The sequence below is a fragment of the Manis pentadactyla genome, chromosome 12, assembly GCF_030020395.1.
Source record: "Manis pentadactyla isolate mManPen7 chromosome 12, mManPen7.hap1, whole genome shotgun sequence".
Classification (NCBI taxonomy): domain Eukaryota; kingdom Metazoa; phylum Chordata; class Mammalia; order Pholidota; family Manidae; genus Manis; species Manis pentadactyla.
Window position 1 is genome coordinate 42,176,361 of NC_080030.1, and position 18,447 is coordinate 42,194,807.

General features: G+C 38.6%; 1 protein-coding gene across 3 annotated transcripts in view; it reads right to left on the reverse strand.

Moving 5' to 3' along the window:
* Nucleotides 1-18,447, reverse strand: part of ESR1 (estrogen receptor 1) — a 319,262-nt gene that overhangs the window by 187,102 nt on the left and 113,713 nt on the right. For all 3 annotated transcript variants that reach the window (XM_036911872.2, XM_057489098.1, XM_036911871.2), the window contains exon 3: nucleotides 12,498-12,688. In XM_036911872.2, coding sequence (XP_036767767.1) covers nucleotides 12,498-12,688 — 191 coding nt within the window. The remainder of the gene's footprint in view (nucleotides 1-12,497; nucleotides 12,689-18,447) is intronic.

The following is an 18,447-nucleotide window of genomic DNA, read 5'->3' on the forward strand; positions in this document are numbered from 1 at the left end:
TTTCTATTTTTCCAGCTGCTTCAAAATGATTTTCTACCCTTGATTCAACTATTTTCAGATTTTAAAAAATACAAAACTTCTCAAAGTGGGAGCAGCACAAATTGCTAGAATTCTCACCATCAGTTGCTTTTGACACCACTGGCACAGCGAGGTGCAGTAAAGGGCAGACAGTCAAGATGAGAATCAAGCCCCATCACCAAACCAATGAACTAATGCATGGACCCATGTGCGCCGCATGCTCTCGTGTGTGTGTAGTCCCCGTGGCACACATAAGATGCAAGTGCATTTGAAAGCAGCACTTCTTTCATGAAAGCTTGTTGTCCAAGTGTGTTTTCTCAACTGGGGACACTGAGGACTGGTACAAGCATGTCATGTACAACTCCTCAAATTTTATCCCCTTTCAAAGTGGTCCTTATTCTTGACAGGTCTGGGAAATGCTGCTCTAATGCATAATCCAGTGCCTTAGCCAAAAGCTTCACAAATTTCAGTGTCTGCCCTCCATACTCAAATCAAAGGGGAGAAAACTCTTACTAATACTAATACTAGTCCTTTTAAATGAGTAAATTTTAAGACTGACTGGGAACACCCTCTGGGGGAATATAAAGAAGACTGTTTTATGAGAAATATGAAAAGGAAGTAAAAAGCTGCAACCTCTGGACATCAGGGCTACAATCCCTTATTTCAAGGGTTTCAGTTGTATTCCTGCACAATGGCAATCAGCAGTGGGTAACACCCAAGTCCCTCCCAGAAGGCTGGCTCCTCTTCCCTGGGATGTAAGTCTAGAGCAAACAATCGCTATTTGGACACATAACTGTAATATTTCATTTTTGCTGGTCAGGCAGCTGCTCTAAAGACCTAGATTCCCGGTGGTATCATTAATGCAAGGCCCTTCACTTCGGTTGTTATAATTTCTCAGCGATTCAATAGAAATAATATTTTGTTGGCCTCAGCCACCTAATGTCCATCTGATGCAATTTCATTTGCCTTCATGAATAATACAATGAATGCTGCATGTCAGTACAAATTTGTCCTCTTCCAACAAATAATAAAATGCTTCGAAAAAAGTATGAAAACCTGCTGGTCACAACAATTTTTCCCTTTTGAGGAAAGGGTAAGAAAAACACCTATTTTGTGTGTGAAATTAATCAATCAGCTTAACCAATTGCAATACGGGTCTTTAAAATATTTTTATTATACAAGTGAAAGATGCTGTGGAAAAATTAAAATGTAGATAGGCAAAAAATAAATAAATAAAATTGGCCATAATCCTATCATTCAGAGATAGTCACTGTTACTATTTTGTAGTATGTATTTCCAAAGTTTGTGGATACTCTTTCCCTCTCTATGTATGCATGTACATAAAAATGCATACTTACATATGTATCTATGTACATGTGCATGTGTATGTGAATATACATGCACACCCATTCATAAAAGGAAGTGTTTACAAGAAACCTTTGATTCAAGCTCCTTCTCCTGTGGCGACCTGAGAAGCATTTTCAGGGGCAATAAATGGTCCACAGGACCGTTAACAGTACTTCTAGGAAAGACGGACCCAGAATCAGGGCTGTTACTCTGATCCCCTGACTTGGCGCAGTAAGGAGATAGGGGAACAAAAGCAGAGCGAAGGAGCAGAGCGTCTCAGCCCCGCAGGTGAGCTAGCACATACCTGGTCCCCACTGCTATTCCCTTGGATCTAAAGACTATCAGGAAGGAGCACAGGGAGAGTGAAAAAAGCCTGTTTCTCAGTCTGAAGTTCAGAAATTGCTGTAATTTCATATACTTACACCAACTGCAGCAGCAGCACCAACCTTAAAGTATTACAGAGAGAGGGAAGAGGATAGGGGAGCTGAGCTCCTTCCAGCACCCTGGACATACTGAGAAAAAGCTGACCACACCATTTCCATCCTTCTCTGAGATCAGGTTTACTGCCACATTTTAAAAATTAAAGGATGCATCTAAGTTTGTCATAATGGTTCTCATTATGGGAAAGTTTATGTCAACTCTTAGAAGTGAGTCTCTTGCCATTTTCTAAAGCATTGCTTCTAAACATCTCATGAAATTAAAACCAAGAAAAAAAATCTGGAAAGTTTCAAACATAAAAATTATGGAGCCTAAGCTGAGCCTACCTAAATACATCTGTGCTTGGGACTGTTTTCTGCCACATCAAATATCAAATACATATACTTTCCAAAATAGCTACATAATATATTACCACAGAGGTACCTCTTGAGATTTTTGTTAACATCACTACCATGTCAAACTTCAAAAATAAGTTGAAACAGCACATTACTCACATCTTGAAAATGAATAAAAGCATTTTTGATCTCTGGGTACATATATATATGTTTTTAAAATATGTTACAGATAGCAAAAAAAAACAAACATGCTCTTCTAAAATACTATATACTGTTCCACAATATTGAACATACAGAAGTGAGCGTACAGTCCCAACACGTCACAGAGCACTTAAAGTGAAGAAGAACTCTGCCTGTCTGCCTGGTCCTCTGGACAGGTATCAATTTAAACACCATCTCCATCACAACATCTTCAAGTTTACTCCAGAACAGTGCACCTGCTCCCTTCTCTCAACTCTTAACTTTGTCTTCTGAAATACCCTTTTATCCCTTCATACTGCTTTGAGGCATCTCTCGTAGTGCTGAGATTAACTCTTCTATGGTTTAACACACATTATCACAACTTTTCCCTTTGTGTACAAGCTGAATCCTTAACTGGATTTCAGGGTCTCTGGATTACATGTTTTTGCATTTCTCCCAGTGCTAAAATAAGGCGGTCATTCAAGAAATACCCGGGGCATGCAAACACTTAAGTCCCTGAGCTCAAAAAGCAGCCCTTTTTGGGAGAGAGGCTGTGAGGAACTTGATATGGGCTGTAGGTGCGTACACATGTGTAAAATAGGAATTGAGTCTGGAAGAGGGAGACAACACTCCTCAGAAGGCAGGCTGGGTGGTGAGAAGGGGAGAGGATGGCATGAACCAGATAACACAGGGAGGGGAAGAATAAATCCCACTGGGGGCTGGCGAAGACAAGAAGCAAATTCACTTGATCAGAGCAGAGGCCAGTACTGTGAGATAAAGCAGGCAGAGGCAGCTGGACAGCAGGAGTGTACTTGGAACGATCAGTGTGCTAGCAGTCAGCAAAGCCAAACAAACAGAAAAGGAAACGCCAGCTCCACGGAGACTATAATATATACCATTATGGCACTAGTGAGCAGCAGTAGGACAGGCACTTTTATCCAGTTTGCAAATGCATTCCCGTATAAGTAACTCTAAAGTGTCAAAGGAAAAAAATAATCATGAATTTTGATTAAGAACTGTAATTCACCTTCTCTGGTATATACAGAAAATATTGTGCACATCACTAAATAAAAGAGACTCAAGTGGTACATTCTTTTAAATCACATGCTTAGATTTCAATCACACACAAAAAATCGTATTTATAAATGCCATCTAGCCACTCACCCCTGGGTGATGATATAAGAATTTCTCCATTCATTCAGTACTTCCTAATACATGATTTTGAAACTGCAAAACTAATCAGATAAGATGATGGTCATTTGGATAAAACTTAAAATCCATACACTCTTTCTCAAGGAAAATAGAGAGAATAGTACCTATGGCAGAGAGAAATTGTGATTAAATAATTAAGTTATTTTCTTCTTTGTTCCTTTATTTCTCAGCAACTGAAAAAATTAAGTATCTTTTCATTTCAGCTAAAGAAATAATAAAATGTGGCAGAAAAAATAGGAATACTTTCCCCACCATATTCTGCCTCAAGGAAAACATCTCTTTCCTTTAAAAATAACAAATCTGTTCTGTAACTCACACAAGTAGAGAATTAACATAATAGCAAGAAAAGGTTTTACAACATGGATGGCAGATGTATGAAATAGATTTTTCTTGAATGTTATTTTTCAGTCAAAACCCCAAGCAATCAGGTTATAGCAGAGTCTGTATATATAGTTCTGAAATAATAAAGTATGCAGAAGAGTTCAGAAATGAGCAGCCTACATCCCAAAGTATACTTTTCTCTGAATGAGCATCAGAGAAATAGTCCATTTTCTTTAAAAGGATTTTAAAGTATTGACCGCAGTTTTCTTTGAAGGAGAGAGAAATTTAGGCAGGATTAGGCCATGGGCTACCATTGATAGGTTTTGTAAGAACAGTGTCAGCACATAATTTTGAGGGCTAGTCAATGCCCTTTGAAAATGTGCCCATTAAAAGCTATCTATAATTTTATGTGTGAAATGATTGCCACTTATACATGTGCCTCCTTAATGGAATTGTTGATAAGCTTAACCACTATATATGAGCACAAACTCTACCACCTTAATGGAAACAGTCAGTGCCATGACCAGGACAGAACCACTCAGTAGGGAAATTGGAAACTTAATTTCAATCGGATGAACAAGAAATGAAGAAGAAGGCTTGAAGTGGTAGCATAAAAACACCGGTGATTAAAAACATTTGGAACCTTTGCTTACCCTTCAAAGGCATTTGTTGCCATGGTTTTCAAAGACCTCTGAAAGCTTCAGCTGTGTCCACAAGAGCTGCCAAGAAATAGGGGTTCTATACTGATTTTATTTGTCAGTTGCATTTTGTCTCAATTATCTCCAAGATAAAGCTCACTTGGCCAAAGCAAAGAAAAGGAAGAGCCACTATCATTTCACAGGGAGGAAGACTATGATTTGGCTTCTCTGAGCACTTCCTCGAATGCATGCCTCCTGCGTGCACACACCCCTAATGTTCATACTGCAGCCTTAAAGGGTAGCAAGCACTTGACATTGCTATTGGGAATGGCATTCTTACATGGAAGGAGGCCTTCAGGGCTGTGCCTTTCTTTTTCTTTGATGAGAACCAGGAGACAAACATCTAACAAACTTACTGATACCTGGGGCTAAGGCCTTTTTTAAAAAAATTTTAATACTAACAGTTTCATTTGGAAATTACATGATAGTTCCTACGTGGCCATGGTAACAACTCTTCTGCCCTCCAGCCCCAGTTCTTACTTCTTTATTGCACAACATGCATGTTACCACAAGATGGAAAGGAAAAAATAGGAGTGGAAATAACGGAAGGATTAGGCAAGCTCTGGGTCAGAAAAGATGTCTACGGGCTCCCACTGTAGGAATAATTTGAAAAAAAAAAAAAAAAAAGCTTGGTTTTTACTTAATCATGGAAATGCTTATGTTTGTTCCTTCAGTCAACTATTTGCAGAGCTTACTGTGCTGGTACCAGCATGCTCTCTTTTAAATTGTAAGCTCCTAGAGAGCCACTTTTGGTCCTGTTGGGCTAATTTGTGATTTTCCTGTTTAGAAGGGCCTTGAATGTACACTTTTAATAATGAGAGTGTTTCTTACAGGTTTTGGTAAGATCCAGGGAACTCTTATTATATATTATTATGAGCATCAAGAGGACGTTTTTGGAGTTGCTTCTCCATTATTAAAAATGGGCAACCTACAGAAGTATTTAAGCCATTCTTTTTACCAAATTTCTTTAAAATGAATTGAAGGAATTGATTCAAACCATCCCTCCCCCCCCGCCACACACACACACACACCTTGGATTTTCGCAGAGTGCCAATTCTGTGTCAGTACCAGCTGGATAATTCTATCTGGATAGCCAGCTATTGTGTCAAACTCAGTATGTCTGGAGTTGAACTTAACCAATCCCCCCTCCATTGCCATCCTCTTGATTTTCTCAGTTCAGGTGATGATACCATGATTTTTCCTCTCTTTTTGAACCTCCTTAATGCCTTTCTCTCCCAGATATCCCATACTGAATTATCATAAAATAATGTAGATTCTTTCATTATAATATCCTTCATTCTCTTCCCATTTTTTTCCCATTTCACAAAACCCAAAAGTCCAAATTTTTATTATGTCTAAATTTTCTGAATATCAGATAACTCAGTCTTCACACTTCCATGCTCTCCCTTCTCTAGTCTTTCTGGCAGATTAATCTTAATTGAAGACTGTTTTGTCATATCGCCCCCATGACTCAAAAAATGTAATGGTTTTGTTTCCTAATGCCCTCGAATTAATCCTAACCTTCCTTCCATTCTCTTACTTCCTCACTGAGTGACTCCCACAGTAGGAAGCCTTGACTTGGGCCTTCCCTTTGCAGTGTTCACATTCAGCAAGGGAAAGACACATATACCCCAAAACCTGCAGTCCTGAGCAATGGGAACAAATATGGGGGGGGTCACAGGAGAGTAAGAACTTCTGCTTTAAAACCAGAGAAGATTTGAAGACAGTCCCTTTTGACTAAGATAAAATGTTTCACAGGCAAAACTGGAAAGAAATTCCCAGCAAAGAAATTGGATGCTCATATTTGAGTAACAGTGTGTAGTCCATGAAGAGTCTACTTCAGAAGTAGAGACACTGAATTGGAAATCCTTGAGTGGTTCTAAGGATCATATCATGGGCCATGGAAGTCATTAAAGAACTTTGCACAAAGTATTGACCTGATTAACGATTTGCTTTAAGAATGTTAATAGACCACATGTGCAGAATGGCTTTGAAGAAGCAAAAAACAAATGAAGCAAATAGTTTAAATGAAGGAGAAGCAAAAGGAAAAAAAAAGTTAATGGAGCTAACTCTGAACAATGGGAATTGGACAAACAGACATTTCAGTGAGTCTCCATAGAGTGACACAACAGTTCTGATAGGATACATAGAGACAAAGGCTTCAAAATGAAAAGATGAAAATAACTAATTCCAAGTTTTACTTTTGGCTGCCTGAGGGAATGGTGAAGATACTGATAACACCCAGAGAGGGAGTGGCTGGTGTTAGAGGAGACACACAGGAGTCACTGAGAAGCCAGGTTGGGGCAGGAGCTAGATTTCAGAGATATTTTCATCAGTGTGACATGTCAGGTCTTAAATAGTGTTTCCCTAGGACTGCCATAACAAAGTACCACAAGTGAACTTAAAAGCTAAGTATTATCTTACAGTGCTGGAGGCTAAAAGTTAGAAATCAAGGTGTCAGCAGGGCTATGCTCTCTCTGAAACATGTAAGGAAAAATCCTTCCTTGCCTCTTTCTAGCTTCTGGTATTTGCCAGCAATATTTGGTGTCCCTTGGCTTGGAGATGCATCACCCCAATCTTTCTCTCTGTCATCACAAGGCATTTTTTTGCCTACCTCTGTGTCCAAATTTCCCTCTTCTTATAAGGACATTTGTCATATTAGTTTAAGGGTCCACTCTACTCCAGTATGACATCATCTTAATTCATTTTTTCCGCAATGACCCTATTTCCAAATAAGGTATCATTCTGAGGTACTGGGGGTTAGAATTTCAACATATCTTTTTTGGGGAGCAAAATTCAACCCATGAACAGTTATGTATGAGATCACCTAGGAAACTGGGCAGGGAAAAGGATGAAAAAAATGAAAGGAGAAGAGATGCTAGGATATGTCTACTTTTAGAAAGCAGAAGAGGGCAGACAAGGAGGCAGAGAAAGGACAATAAGCCCTCTGTTCTCTCCAAGCTGATTTACTCAGTTTCCACTGAGCATATCTTGGCTCATGCAATCTCACATTTCTGGAATTCTCTTCCAAATTTCTATTACCTATGAAAATTGTCCATTTCTGTCCAGGCCTATATCAAATGCACCACTTGCATGAATGCCTCTCTTGCCAGCCTTACCCACTGAAGTTTCTCCCTTCTCTGAGGCCCCCTAACAGGCTTTATCTACCATTCTCTTATCCTATTCTGTCTAACAGATATGCACACACTGCTAGAGACACTGGAGCAACAGTAGCAAAGAAGACAAACCAGAGCAGAAATCAGCTTACACAGAGCTTATACCCAAGTTTGGGCAGGAATATGGGGAGGTGGCACCTGGTGCAGACAGACAATAATCAAACAAATAAAAAAAAAAGAGAACTTCATTAAATATTTAGGGGTTTTAAAGAAAAATAAGATAGGGTAATAGAATATAACAAACTAATGGCAAATTTGTAGGGTTACTTTTGGTAAGATAAACAGGGAAGACTTTTCTCAAATGTGATCTTCGGCAGAGATCTGAATGACAAGAAGCCAGCCTAGTAAGAATCTGGGTGCTTTAAAGCAAGAGAAGAAGGCAATCACATGTGCTGAGGTCCTAAGGAAGGGATGTGGTTGGTATGTTGAGGAAAGAGAAAAAAGTCAGGATGGCTAGATTACAGTGCAGCGAGGCAGGGCAGACAGTGGGGGGAGAGAGGGGAGGAAGCAGGAGAAAGAAGATGTAGAATGTTTTAAGTCATAGGAAGGAATATGGACTTTAAGTTCAGTGAGAGTTTTAAGTGCAAGACCATATGACCTGGTTACTATACCTCTCAGATCTCTCTGCTATTGCATGGAGACTAGACAGTAGCCAACACATGCAGGCCACATATACAAGTGGGGAATACGTAGACCAAAGATTTAGTATTTTTGTGCTCATATTTTGCCAGGATCTCAACTGTGAGCCATATCGTGAAAGGACTCCAGAGATAACCCAGTTATGCAATGAGAGAGCAGCCCCACTTCTCTCCCATCCTTTGGCCTTTTCCAGGCACGGGTGCACATGTCAAGCAAGACGGTGACTGGAAATGTGAAACTAAATGTAAAAATTAATTCATTTTGGGTGAACAAGTGTGAGTCCCTAAACATGAAAGAACAAAGTTCTCTTAATAGAACTCTTCAAAGCAGATGGAGTCATCTAAATGGACCTGAGGTTTTTCAGTCTCTGCTCACCCTCACTGGCTGTTGAGGGAGCTATCCAGGGTGCTGGACTGTCTGACCCTGATGCTTTCTAAGGCCTGGTGGATCAAATGGTCAGTTATCTTTGTTGGACCTGAGGCCCCCAGAGCTGTACTGAACCATAACCAGACTCCACCCTGACACCATGTTTCCCTGATCTTGGCTAACCTTTAGGCCAGCACCTGCCTGGGCCATGTCTGTTTGATCTAATGTTAAGCATATTCTATACAGATCTTAGAGAATCTGAAGTGGCAGCATAGCTAGTGGTATACAGATAGACTTAGGCCTCTGTTGTTTCTCATGACCGTTTGAAACAATAATGTAAAAGATGTAGTGAGTTCAGTGGAATCCTTTTCCTTGAAATGATACAGGTAGTATGTGGCTGCTGAACCTATAATAAAATCTGCTTATGTAACTCATCCAAGAGTCTCTGCTTATAGCACGTCTTAAGAAACGCTGCTTTTCTACCTGCAATGATTAATAAATTCATAGAATATCCACTTTACCCCTCTCCCTTAAATAGTGTCCTTGAAAGAAAAAAGTATGCTCCACTGGAGGTCATTACTCAATTTCTTGAGTAATCAAGTTTGTACACTAAGTAGTGGATAAAAATTTGTATGCTTTCAAGTCAAACACTTTACCTCTTCATCTAAAACACTTAGAGCACTAGAGTAATCTGATGGATACTCATTTCTAGCTCTCTTCTTAAGTAAAAAAGAAAAATTGGGAGAGCTACAAGCATCTTCAGAACTTTCTACCTGCATGTCAGACTCTTCACTGTCCTTAAATAGGTTTGAGGGGCAGTGTGATTTATAAAGAACCAAAGAAGTTCAGTAAAACTTTTTCATTCCTAGTTATCAAGACTATGATGACAAAATGGGACTGGAACCCATTAAACTTGCTCTTGTATTTCCCTTTTATATGCACAAACAAATCAAACGCATGGAAATGTCAGTAAAGTGAAAAGGAAATGAATTGCCTTGTTTTTACACAAAGAATGAATACATGACTCAGGAATGACTTTGTTTAATCTAACGGTAAATTAATTTTGTTAATCATTATTTGCAGAACTCCCCAAACTCCAGCTTACTTCCTGGTCCTTGGTCACGTGCTCATTCTTACGCCTGAACACTCAGCCCCTCCTGCATTTTGCTCACTTGGCTTATCCTCCAGACTTAATTTTAAATCAGGAAACCTTCCCAGACCTGACGCAACCCCCATCAGGACTAAGTGAGATTTGGACTCACCGTCACCTTAGCACTTATGACACTGTAACTTAATTCCTAGTTAATTTGTCCATCTCTCCCATTAACCTTATAAGGTCTCTGAGGATAAGGACCATGTCTTTCCTATGATTATATCACCAGGGCCTTACAAAATGCTTTGCCAAGTAGAGGCAATCAATCAATAAATGAAAGAATTAATGGACTTAATCATTTTTAAGCCCCTCCCAAGCTATAAAAGTTAATAACTCTGCCTTGTTTCTATGCTTCTTCCAGAACTTGGGATTCAATGCTCATCTAATTCGAGAAACCTTACGTAAATGACTTCATACCATGATAAGAAGTTTCTGAAGCCAGGTAGAAATTTCATTGTTATGCAAATTATATGCAGTGCAATTTTACATAGCACCATTTAGAGTACAATGAAATCATACTATTTAGTCTATATAAGATATATTTTAACTATCAAAGGGTAAGCAGAAATTTTTTTTAATATTTGAATTTTAGATAATGCCATACAAAAGATACTTATTTTTATAATCTCACATTTTCTTCATTAATTTTTTTGTAAGTGCATTTTTCTTTTTTCCATGTTTTCTGGTCTAATGCCTTAATGCTTACAGATAATATTATTTGATATAAAGTTATATAATACATTCCTAAATACTGAACAAAAATGATTAAAATAATTTACAAGAATATTGCCATTGCTCCTTGGACAGTGGTCATTTATATGTTCAATCTCAGTAATTTCACACTTATAACTGAAAGTATTTATTTTCTTATATTCATTTATTATTTTACTTATCTTTATCATATCGTAGCATTTTATTTATACAGACTTACTCTCTAATTATATCATGAGAACAAGGACCTTTGCCTCCTCAAATAAATTTCCCAAATAAATTCTTAATTTTGTGGGATTATGGATTGTGTCTTATAATATTTTGATTTCCCTTACAACACTTAGCACAGGTACAGAGTAAATGCTCAGTAAATACAAATAACCAAAACTTTAGGTTTTAGAAACCATCTATTCCCTTTCCATATGTTAAATTGAGGATCAGCACATTACAGCCCACAGGCTAGTTCTGGTCAGTTACCTGTGTCAAAAGACCTTTAAGGGCTTATATTAACCTAACCAAAACATAAGTGTCATTACTCTAAACTAAGATAGTATCAGCTAGTAAAATTAAGTATTGTATGATGCTACACACACACATACACACACATAAATTATATATATATATAAACATATGTATATGTGTATGTATGTTTGTTTATATACATATAAACAAATATTTACTATCATAGAATAACATTAACTTTATAAAATAAAAACAAATAAAAGCCCAAGTCCTACAGTAGATTTCTAAAAGATGTTGAAAGTAACAATCATCAGAAAAAAAAATGCTTTTAAAGTGGACCAAGTTGACCTCACATACTACTCTATTAGATATGAAGAGCTTAAAAAAAAATCCTTCCCATTGACAATGGAGGGAAAAATAAATAGTGTGTATCATCCCGCAGCTTTCATCCCTTATCAGAGCAGGAAAGAGCTATCACTCCTTCAGTCGGCATCTATTAATTTAGTAGACTCCAGTTTTCAATGGGTTACTTAAGTCTGGATTCCCAGAGAGGGAAATCATACAAGACCCATTAGAAATCTTCTTAGTATTTATATATTAAACTTTGCTTAAACTGAAAAGGTAGGGGAAAAAGAATAGAGAAAAACGTTCCACTACTAAGACAAAATGTTAATTCAGTTAGCCTAATCTGCAATCAGACCTTTAGAGGTTCCTGGCAGGCAAAGAATATTGAACAAAAATATTTTAGGTAGTAAAAATGGCTTATGTTTTCCCCCAGGAAATGCAACAATATAGACTCTCCTGAGTAAAAATAAAACGTAGCTGGCAGGGTATCAGAGAAACTGCACTTGGTAAACTACATACAAGAAAAGGATGGAGGCAGACAAGGAAAAGAGATGCTATGGGTGGATACTTCATAACTGATGGGCACAGATAATAAGCCCCCCATTACAAGTCATCAACCATTGAACCTTCTCATTTAAGCAAAAGGTCATGTCATCCATTGAGACAACAAAGAGATGGAAGAAGAGCAAGAGAAGGACAAGTTAAATTGGAATTGGTCTGGAGCAAAGACCAGAACAGAATACTTACCTGTACAGAACCACAGGAAAGAGGGAATGATGGAAAGACAATTAATATGATACGGTATCATGTAAACCCAGTTGCCTGCCACACAAAATATCCACCTGCCATTCCCCAATCAGGACAGCATCTTCTTAGTAGAGTGGCTCAAGACTGTTTGGCTCTTGCCAAATGGAGGGAGCGTAACCACTCAGCCACAGCTGCCTGACATTTGTCAACTCCCTGGAGACCCTATTTCTTCTCCGTGTTTCTACTAAGGATACCAGTGGAACTGCTGGCTGATCACATGACTTCCTTCCTCAGTTGCTTCCCCTCTTAAGATTAAAAATGGAGCAAGTCATTTTCAACATACTATTACCTTGAATACTTCTCTTGAAGAAGGCCTTACAGCCCTCACAGGACCAGACTCCATAATGGTAGCCTGAGGCATAGTCATTGCACACTGCACAGTAGCGAGTCTCTTTGGCAGATTCCACGGCCATGCTTCCCTTGTCACCTGTGCTGGTCAATCTCTCTCTGCCACCCTGGCGCCGAGTATCTGAACTTGGCCTGGGAAAAAAATAAAACAGTGAATCCATTAACATTAGAAAAGTAAAACATGCACTCTCCTCTAAAAAATAAGGGACTCAGGAGAGGCAGCCGATCCACTTTATTCTGACATTTTGAAAGAATGAATCATAATGTAAGCTCATCTTTCATTACCTCTTGCTGTCTTTTGCAGCAAAAGGTATTTGCCTATTATATTAACCTTGAGGGGAAATTGTTATTGCAAACTTACTTTAAAAATGGGCTGCCCATACTAGAATATATTATCCAGAAAATGACAAAATGAGATTAGCTGATTTCTAATAGACTTAATCTTTTTTTTTTTTTCAGGGATTCACAATTAACTAAGAACTGTTAGAGCACAAAGCTCATTCCAATTCTAGACACTCTAAGGATCTTTAGGAAATCATGACAAAGCATAGACTGCTGCAGCATTTGAAACTCAGATGAGCTAATGAAAAACATAGAACATGTGTCGAAAGATAACATTCAAACTTTTATGCCATTTTACCAGGTAACTCTAGATATCAGTTTCTATGACTTGCCTATAATTTAAGGGTACTATTCAATATTCAATATGCCTCTTTAAAAACATGTAGAATAAGAAGAGCAGAGGAACACAAATGATTATACCAAACTTTAAAAAGTTCATGGAGGAAGCATATCCCAGAAGGAAAAGTGAGAATTAACAATCAGAAAGTCCTGGGAGAACAAGGAAAGGGAGAAGTAAAAAGTTATAAGGAAGTAGGAAGGTTTAAGGAGAGAGTGATCAAAGTGCCACATGGGGCAGAAAAGTCCAATAAAACAAGGACTGATAAGGCAGCACTGGATTTGACAAAGAGGACACTTAGCAAGGAGTTTCAATAGAGGGACATAAACATGAGCCAAAATCCAGTGGGTGGAAGAGTGGATGGAGTGAAAGGAATCAAAAAGGAGTGAAAGCCAACCCTTTGAGAATTGGATGAGAACGGGAAAAGAGATGGGGTGGCCACTCAAGACTATGAAGACCAAAAGGATTTTTAGAATGGAGGAGAGCTGGGAAAGTCCCATCTAGACTGAAGGGGACAGAGAAGGACAAGTGGAATGAAGTCAAGAAGGACCATAGAGCAGTTGGGACTGAATTCATAGTTAGAAGAACATGCACAGTGAAGACACCTCGAAGAAGACAGGGAGAAAAGAGGTAAGGAAAGGAGTAGATGAAACTGAGTTCACACCTCTAATCTGAGCAGGTGTAGGAGCAGACAAACATCAATCCAGGACCTGCTAGACAAATCAGAGTGTGCAACTGAATAAAAACCATATAATAGAATCTGGGATACATGGCCAGAGCCCAGCACAGCGCCTGGTATGGAGCTGGCGCTCAATAACACAGTTAATTGAATTAATAGTGTTCCAGGGTATATAGGAACAAAAGAAAAGGAGAAAGATACCCAAAGGATAGTAGGAGTGACATTTCCTATGGTATTTAAAAAAAGAAAAGAAACAAACAAGCCTAGGATGAAAAAGAGTGAATTGAGGATGGAGCTTCCAGGGTCTCTCGGTTAAGGCAGCTCATGCTTCCTGCTTCCATTACCCCCCCATCTGAATAACCACACCACACTGACTTCCCACTGGTCCTCTTCTTCATAGACCATCTTTCCTTTTAATTCAAATTTTTTATAACCTTTCCCTGCCCTGCTCACCCATTAATAATACTCCAAAATGTTGTGGTGGTCCTCAAACAACATTTGTCACGATATTCACAAAATACCAACTTCTTGGATAGAGTGTGTGACTTTACCAATTTTGTCCATTCTAAATGACTTAGCTCTCGGGTTGGCAGCCTCAAATAGGAGTTCTTTATTTTTTAATATCCTTAGAGAGCACTAGCTCGCAGTTTTCGATTCTAGTTTGTATTTTATTGCCCATCTCTTTCCATTTCACCACCATGCTGATGAGCTCAGCCCCCCAATCATCCTCAGATCTGTTTACTGTTTGTTTATTAATGTCTTATGCATGGTTCAAGTCAGTAGGAAGCAGCTGTGAATATTTAACTATAGAAGCTTAGTGCCTTTGGTTGGGGGGGTGCTGGTTGGCAAGCATGACATTGAGATTGAATAAACCATATTAAGTACTGCAGGCCCAGTGATCAGCTCAGGGCCCAGCACATAGCAAACATTCAATACGTGTTTGTGGAATGCATTAATGAATAAATAGTACGTGCATAGGTGAAAGTTCTAAGGTGTCAAGTACCCTTCGTCTATCCCTGAATAATAAAATATTGCATTTTTTAAAATTGTGGTAAGATAAACATACCATAAAATTTGTCATCTTAGCCATTTTAAGCATATATAATCCAGTAACATTAGGCATATTCATATTAGCGTGCAACCAATCTCTAGAATTTCTCTATCTCACAGAACTGAAACCCTATGCACATTAAACAAATCTTCTTTTCCCCCCTCTCCAAATCCGTTGCAACTACCATTCTACCTTTCTGTCTCAGTATTTAACTAATGTAGAAACTTCATGGAAGTGGAATCATATTGTATTTCTCTTTTTGTGACTGGTTTATTTCACTTAGTATAACATCTTCAGATTTTATCCATGTTGTAGCATGTGCCAGAATCTCCTTTCTTTATAAGACTGACTACTACTCCATTGTATGGATATGCCACATTTTATTTATCCATCCATCATCACTAACACAGGCTGCTGCCATCTTTGGCTATTGTGAACAGCCCTGCTATGAACATGGATGCTCCAATGATCTCTGTGAGACCCTGCTTTTAATTCTTTTGGGCATATACCCAGAAGTGGGATTGCTGGATCATAGGATGATTCTTTTTTTAATTTTTTGAGCAACTACCACGTTGCTTTCCATAGTGGCAGCACTATTTTACATTCCCACCAATAATACTCAAGAGCTCCAATTTCTCTGCATCCTTCCCAACATTTATTACTTTCTGTTTCTTCCATAGGAGCCACCCTAATGGGTGTGAGGTGATCATCTTAAGGTCACCTTCTGCATGAATTTGAATTCCTCTCTTGTCAGCCACTCATAACACCACATACTCAAATAACTTATCCCTGTTCTGAACTCTATAGCAAGTTTTCTTTACTTCTCATCTGCTTCTCATACATTATTACTCCCTCAATGGTACATTCTCATCTCTGTTACAGTCACTAAGTTCCTTGTGAATTACTCATCTTTGGAAACCCAAGTGTTTATAGCACAGTGCCTCATCTACAACAGACTCAAAAATAAGAGTATCAAATGAATTAGTCAATGACTGAATTAATAAAGTGATCCTTTTCACAGCAGTATAAATGGAATATGCATATATTGTTCTTAAAAGATTGGTAAAAGACAGTAATAGCAAAAATTCATTTTCCCCAGATGTAGCAGAGATATTGCCATCCACAGAATGCCTTTCTTCAACACTTTACCTTTGCTCTTACCCTGGAATACAGAAATCCACCACAGACATAGGGCATAAAACCAGGAGGCACCCAAAAAGAAGAGAGGGGAATCACACAGGCCATATTTCCTCTCCATAAAGCAAGTTCTTGTTACAACTTAGGAATTCATGTATGTAACATTGTCAGTTATCATTTTGGCCCAGTCCTGCTCAAGAAGATTCCCAAACTGGGATATCATGAAAAAAGAATACAATCCAAACCAAATGAAAAGGCAAATGAGATCTTTTCATGGACTGCAAAGCCCTGTGGCACCCTGAAATGCATTCAGGTTTTCTGGGGTATCCTTTTGGCCAAGCTAACTTGGTACATCTGCCTCCAGACAGAGATCTGTCCCCAGAAAGCAGACTGACTTGGTCGAATCATCCACAGTGGAAAGGAATAGAGTGGGAGATGTCCATGTCTAGACTCAGACCAAGCCATAAGGGGGTGTCAGGCACCAACCTGTGGTTATTTCAGTCTCCAGGGATGAGCCTAGTTAGAGGCCCCTGACTCATATCTTCCTGCTGCCCTCTACCCAGCCCTGCCCAGCTGTACCTGCCATAGGCCTGGAGCTCTTAGCTTCATACCTCTTCGGTGGGATGTGTTTGTACCACGTTCAGGGCAATCTTTCTTCCTTCCCCTTAGCCTCAGAGGCCCTTTGGCTTCCCCTTATTTTCACAGGACTGTAATTAACCACTCTTATTTTCATGTTCTAAATGTCTTCAGGTTCTGTCTTCCAGTAAGAGGCTTCAAACACTCTAACCAAACTCTTATCCCTTTATTCATAGTGAAGATTTAATTAATTCTTTAGACAAATTGCTTAAACATTTCCTTCTTTGTAAAATTCTTATTGCTTTCTCACTGGATTGTCACCAAACCTCTATAGTTTCTCATTTTGGGTACTTTTTCATAAGACTTAGATGAGAAGTTGACAAGCTTACCAATCTATGAATTAAGAGATAAGCTGTTATTCAGCTTTACAGATACCTTTAAAGATTCTCTGAAAAGTAAGGCAGAAGCTTAGGTGAGAAATGGAGGGATGTTTTGCATCAGCGTCTTACACACTGAAACTCTGAGACACGCAAGGGGCTGAGGAATGGAGTGGTGGTTAGGGAAAAGGATGGCAAAAGCAGAAGAGAACAGAGAGCAGAAAACATCACCACTGCAGCTATGGAAACGGGAATCTCAACTGACAAGATTTACTTGCATTTTCATTATGTCAACGGACTACCAAATATTTCCAAATGGGTGCCCCACTGATACTTCAGATTCAACAATATTAATGGGGATGTTTGCGGGCATTTATATTGGGTCCAGAGAGTGGACTATCTTGGGGCACATATAAACAGAGCATAATAAAAAAATATTTACCAGGAATATTTTCATTAATCAAAGGAAACATGTGCTTAATGTTTCCAACCATAAATCATGCTCCCAGCCAGCCAAAAGTATTATTTCCCAATTAGCCAAGCATTTTTTTTTAAAGCTTTGATTTCTAGAGGAAATATTTTTGCAAAGAAAAACTAAAAGAACCAACAGATGTCCACTCCCAAAAAAAGGGGGTTAATTAAATACTAGTAGGAGAACTTGATGTTGAAGAGGCTCCCTCACCAAATTAAATCTCCCAGTTATATGTAAAGTTCCTTATACTTTTTCTTCACGCTACTTACTACAACTTCCAGTCCTATATTTGAGCAATTATTGACAAATATGTCCCCCCCATTAGCAGTAAGTTCCATGAAGGCAGTGACCATGTCTCATTTGCTCCCAGTTTTAACTGACACATGGCAGGTCCTCAATAAGTATTTGTTAAGTGTACCTCCTACATAATCTACCACCAAATCTTGTCAATTATTTATTTAAAACCTATGCCTATCCTTCTTTACATTCCTTGTTTTTATCATTCTGGCCTGTGTGATAAATAACTCCATGTCTGAATTACTAGAATTGGTCTCCTGCCTCCCATAATTTCTCATACTCATCCTGCCAGCCACTGCCAAAAAAGATCATCATAAAATAAAAGAGTCATAGATTAATAATACCAAAATAATAAAAATAAATAAATAAAACAGTCATCTTTCAATAACTTCCCATTGCCTATACCTGTGAATTATTAACTTTTTGGACTGGAGGCAGGGAGACACTCATGGACCTATTTGACAATATAATGAAAACTCTGACACTATCTTTTCTAGAAAACACATACAAACAAACTTCAAACCCCCTACAATTTTAGGGGTTATAAGCAAGGAAAACTCAAGTTAAAAAATCATGAACACACAGAATTATGCACAAATCCTTGAATTCCCTGCTCTGACCAG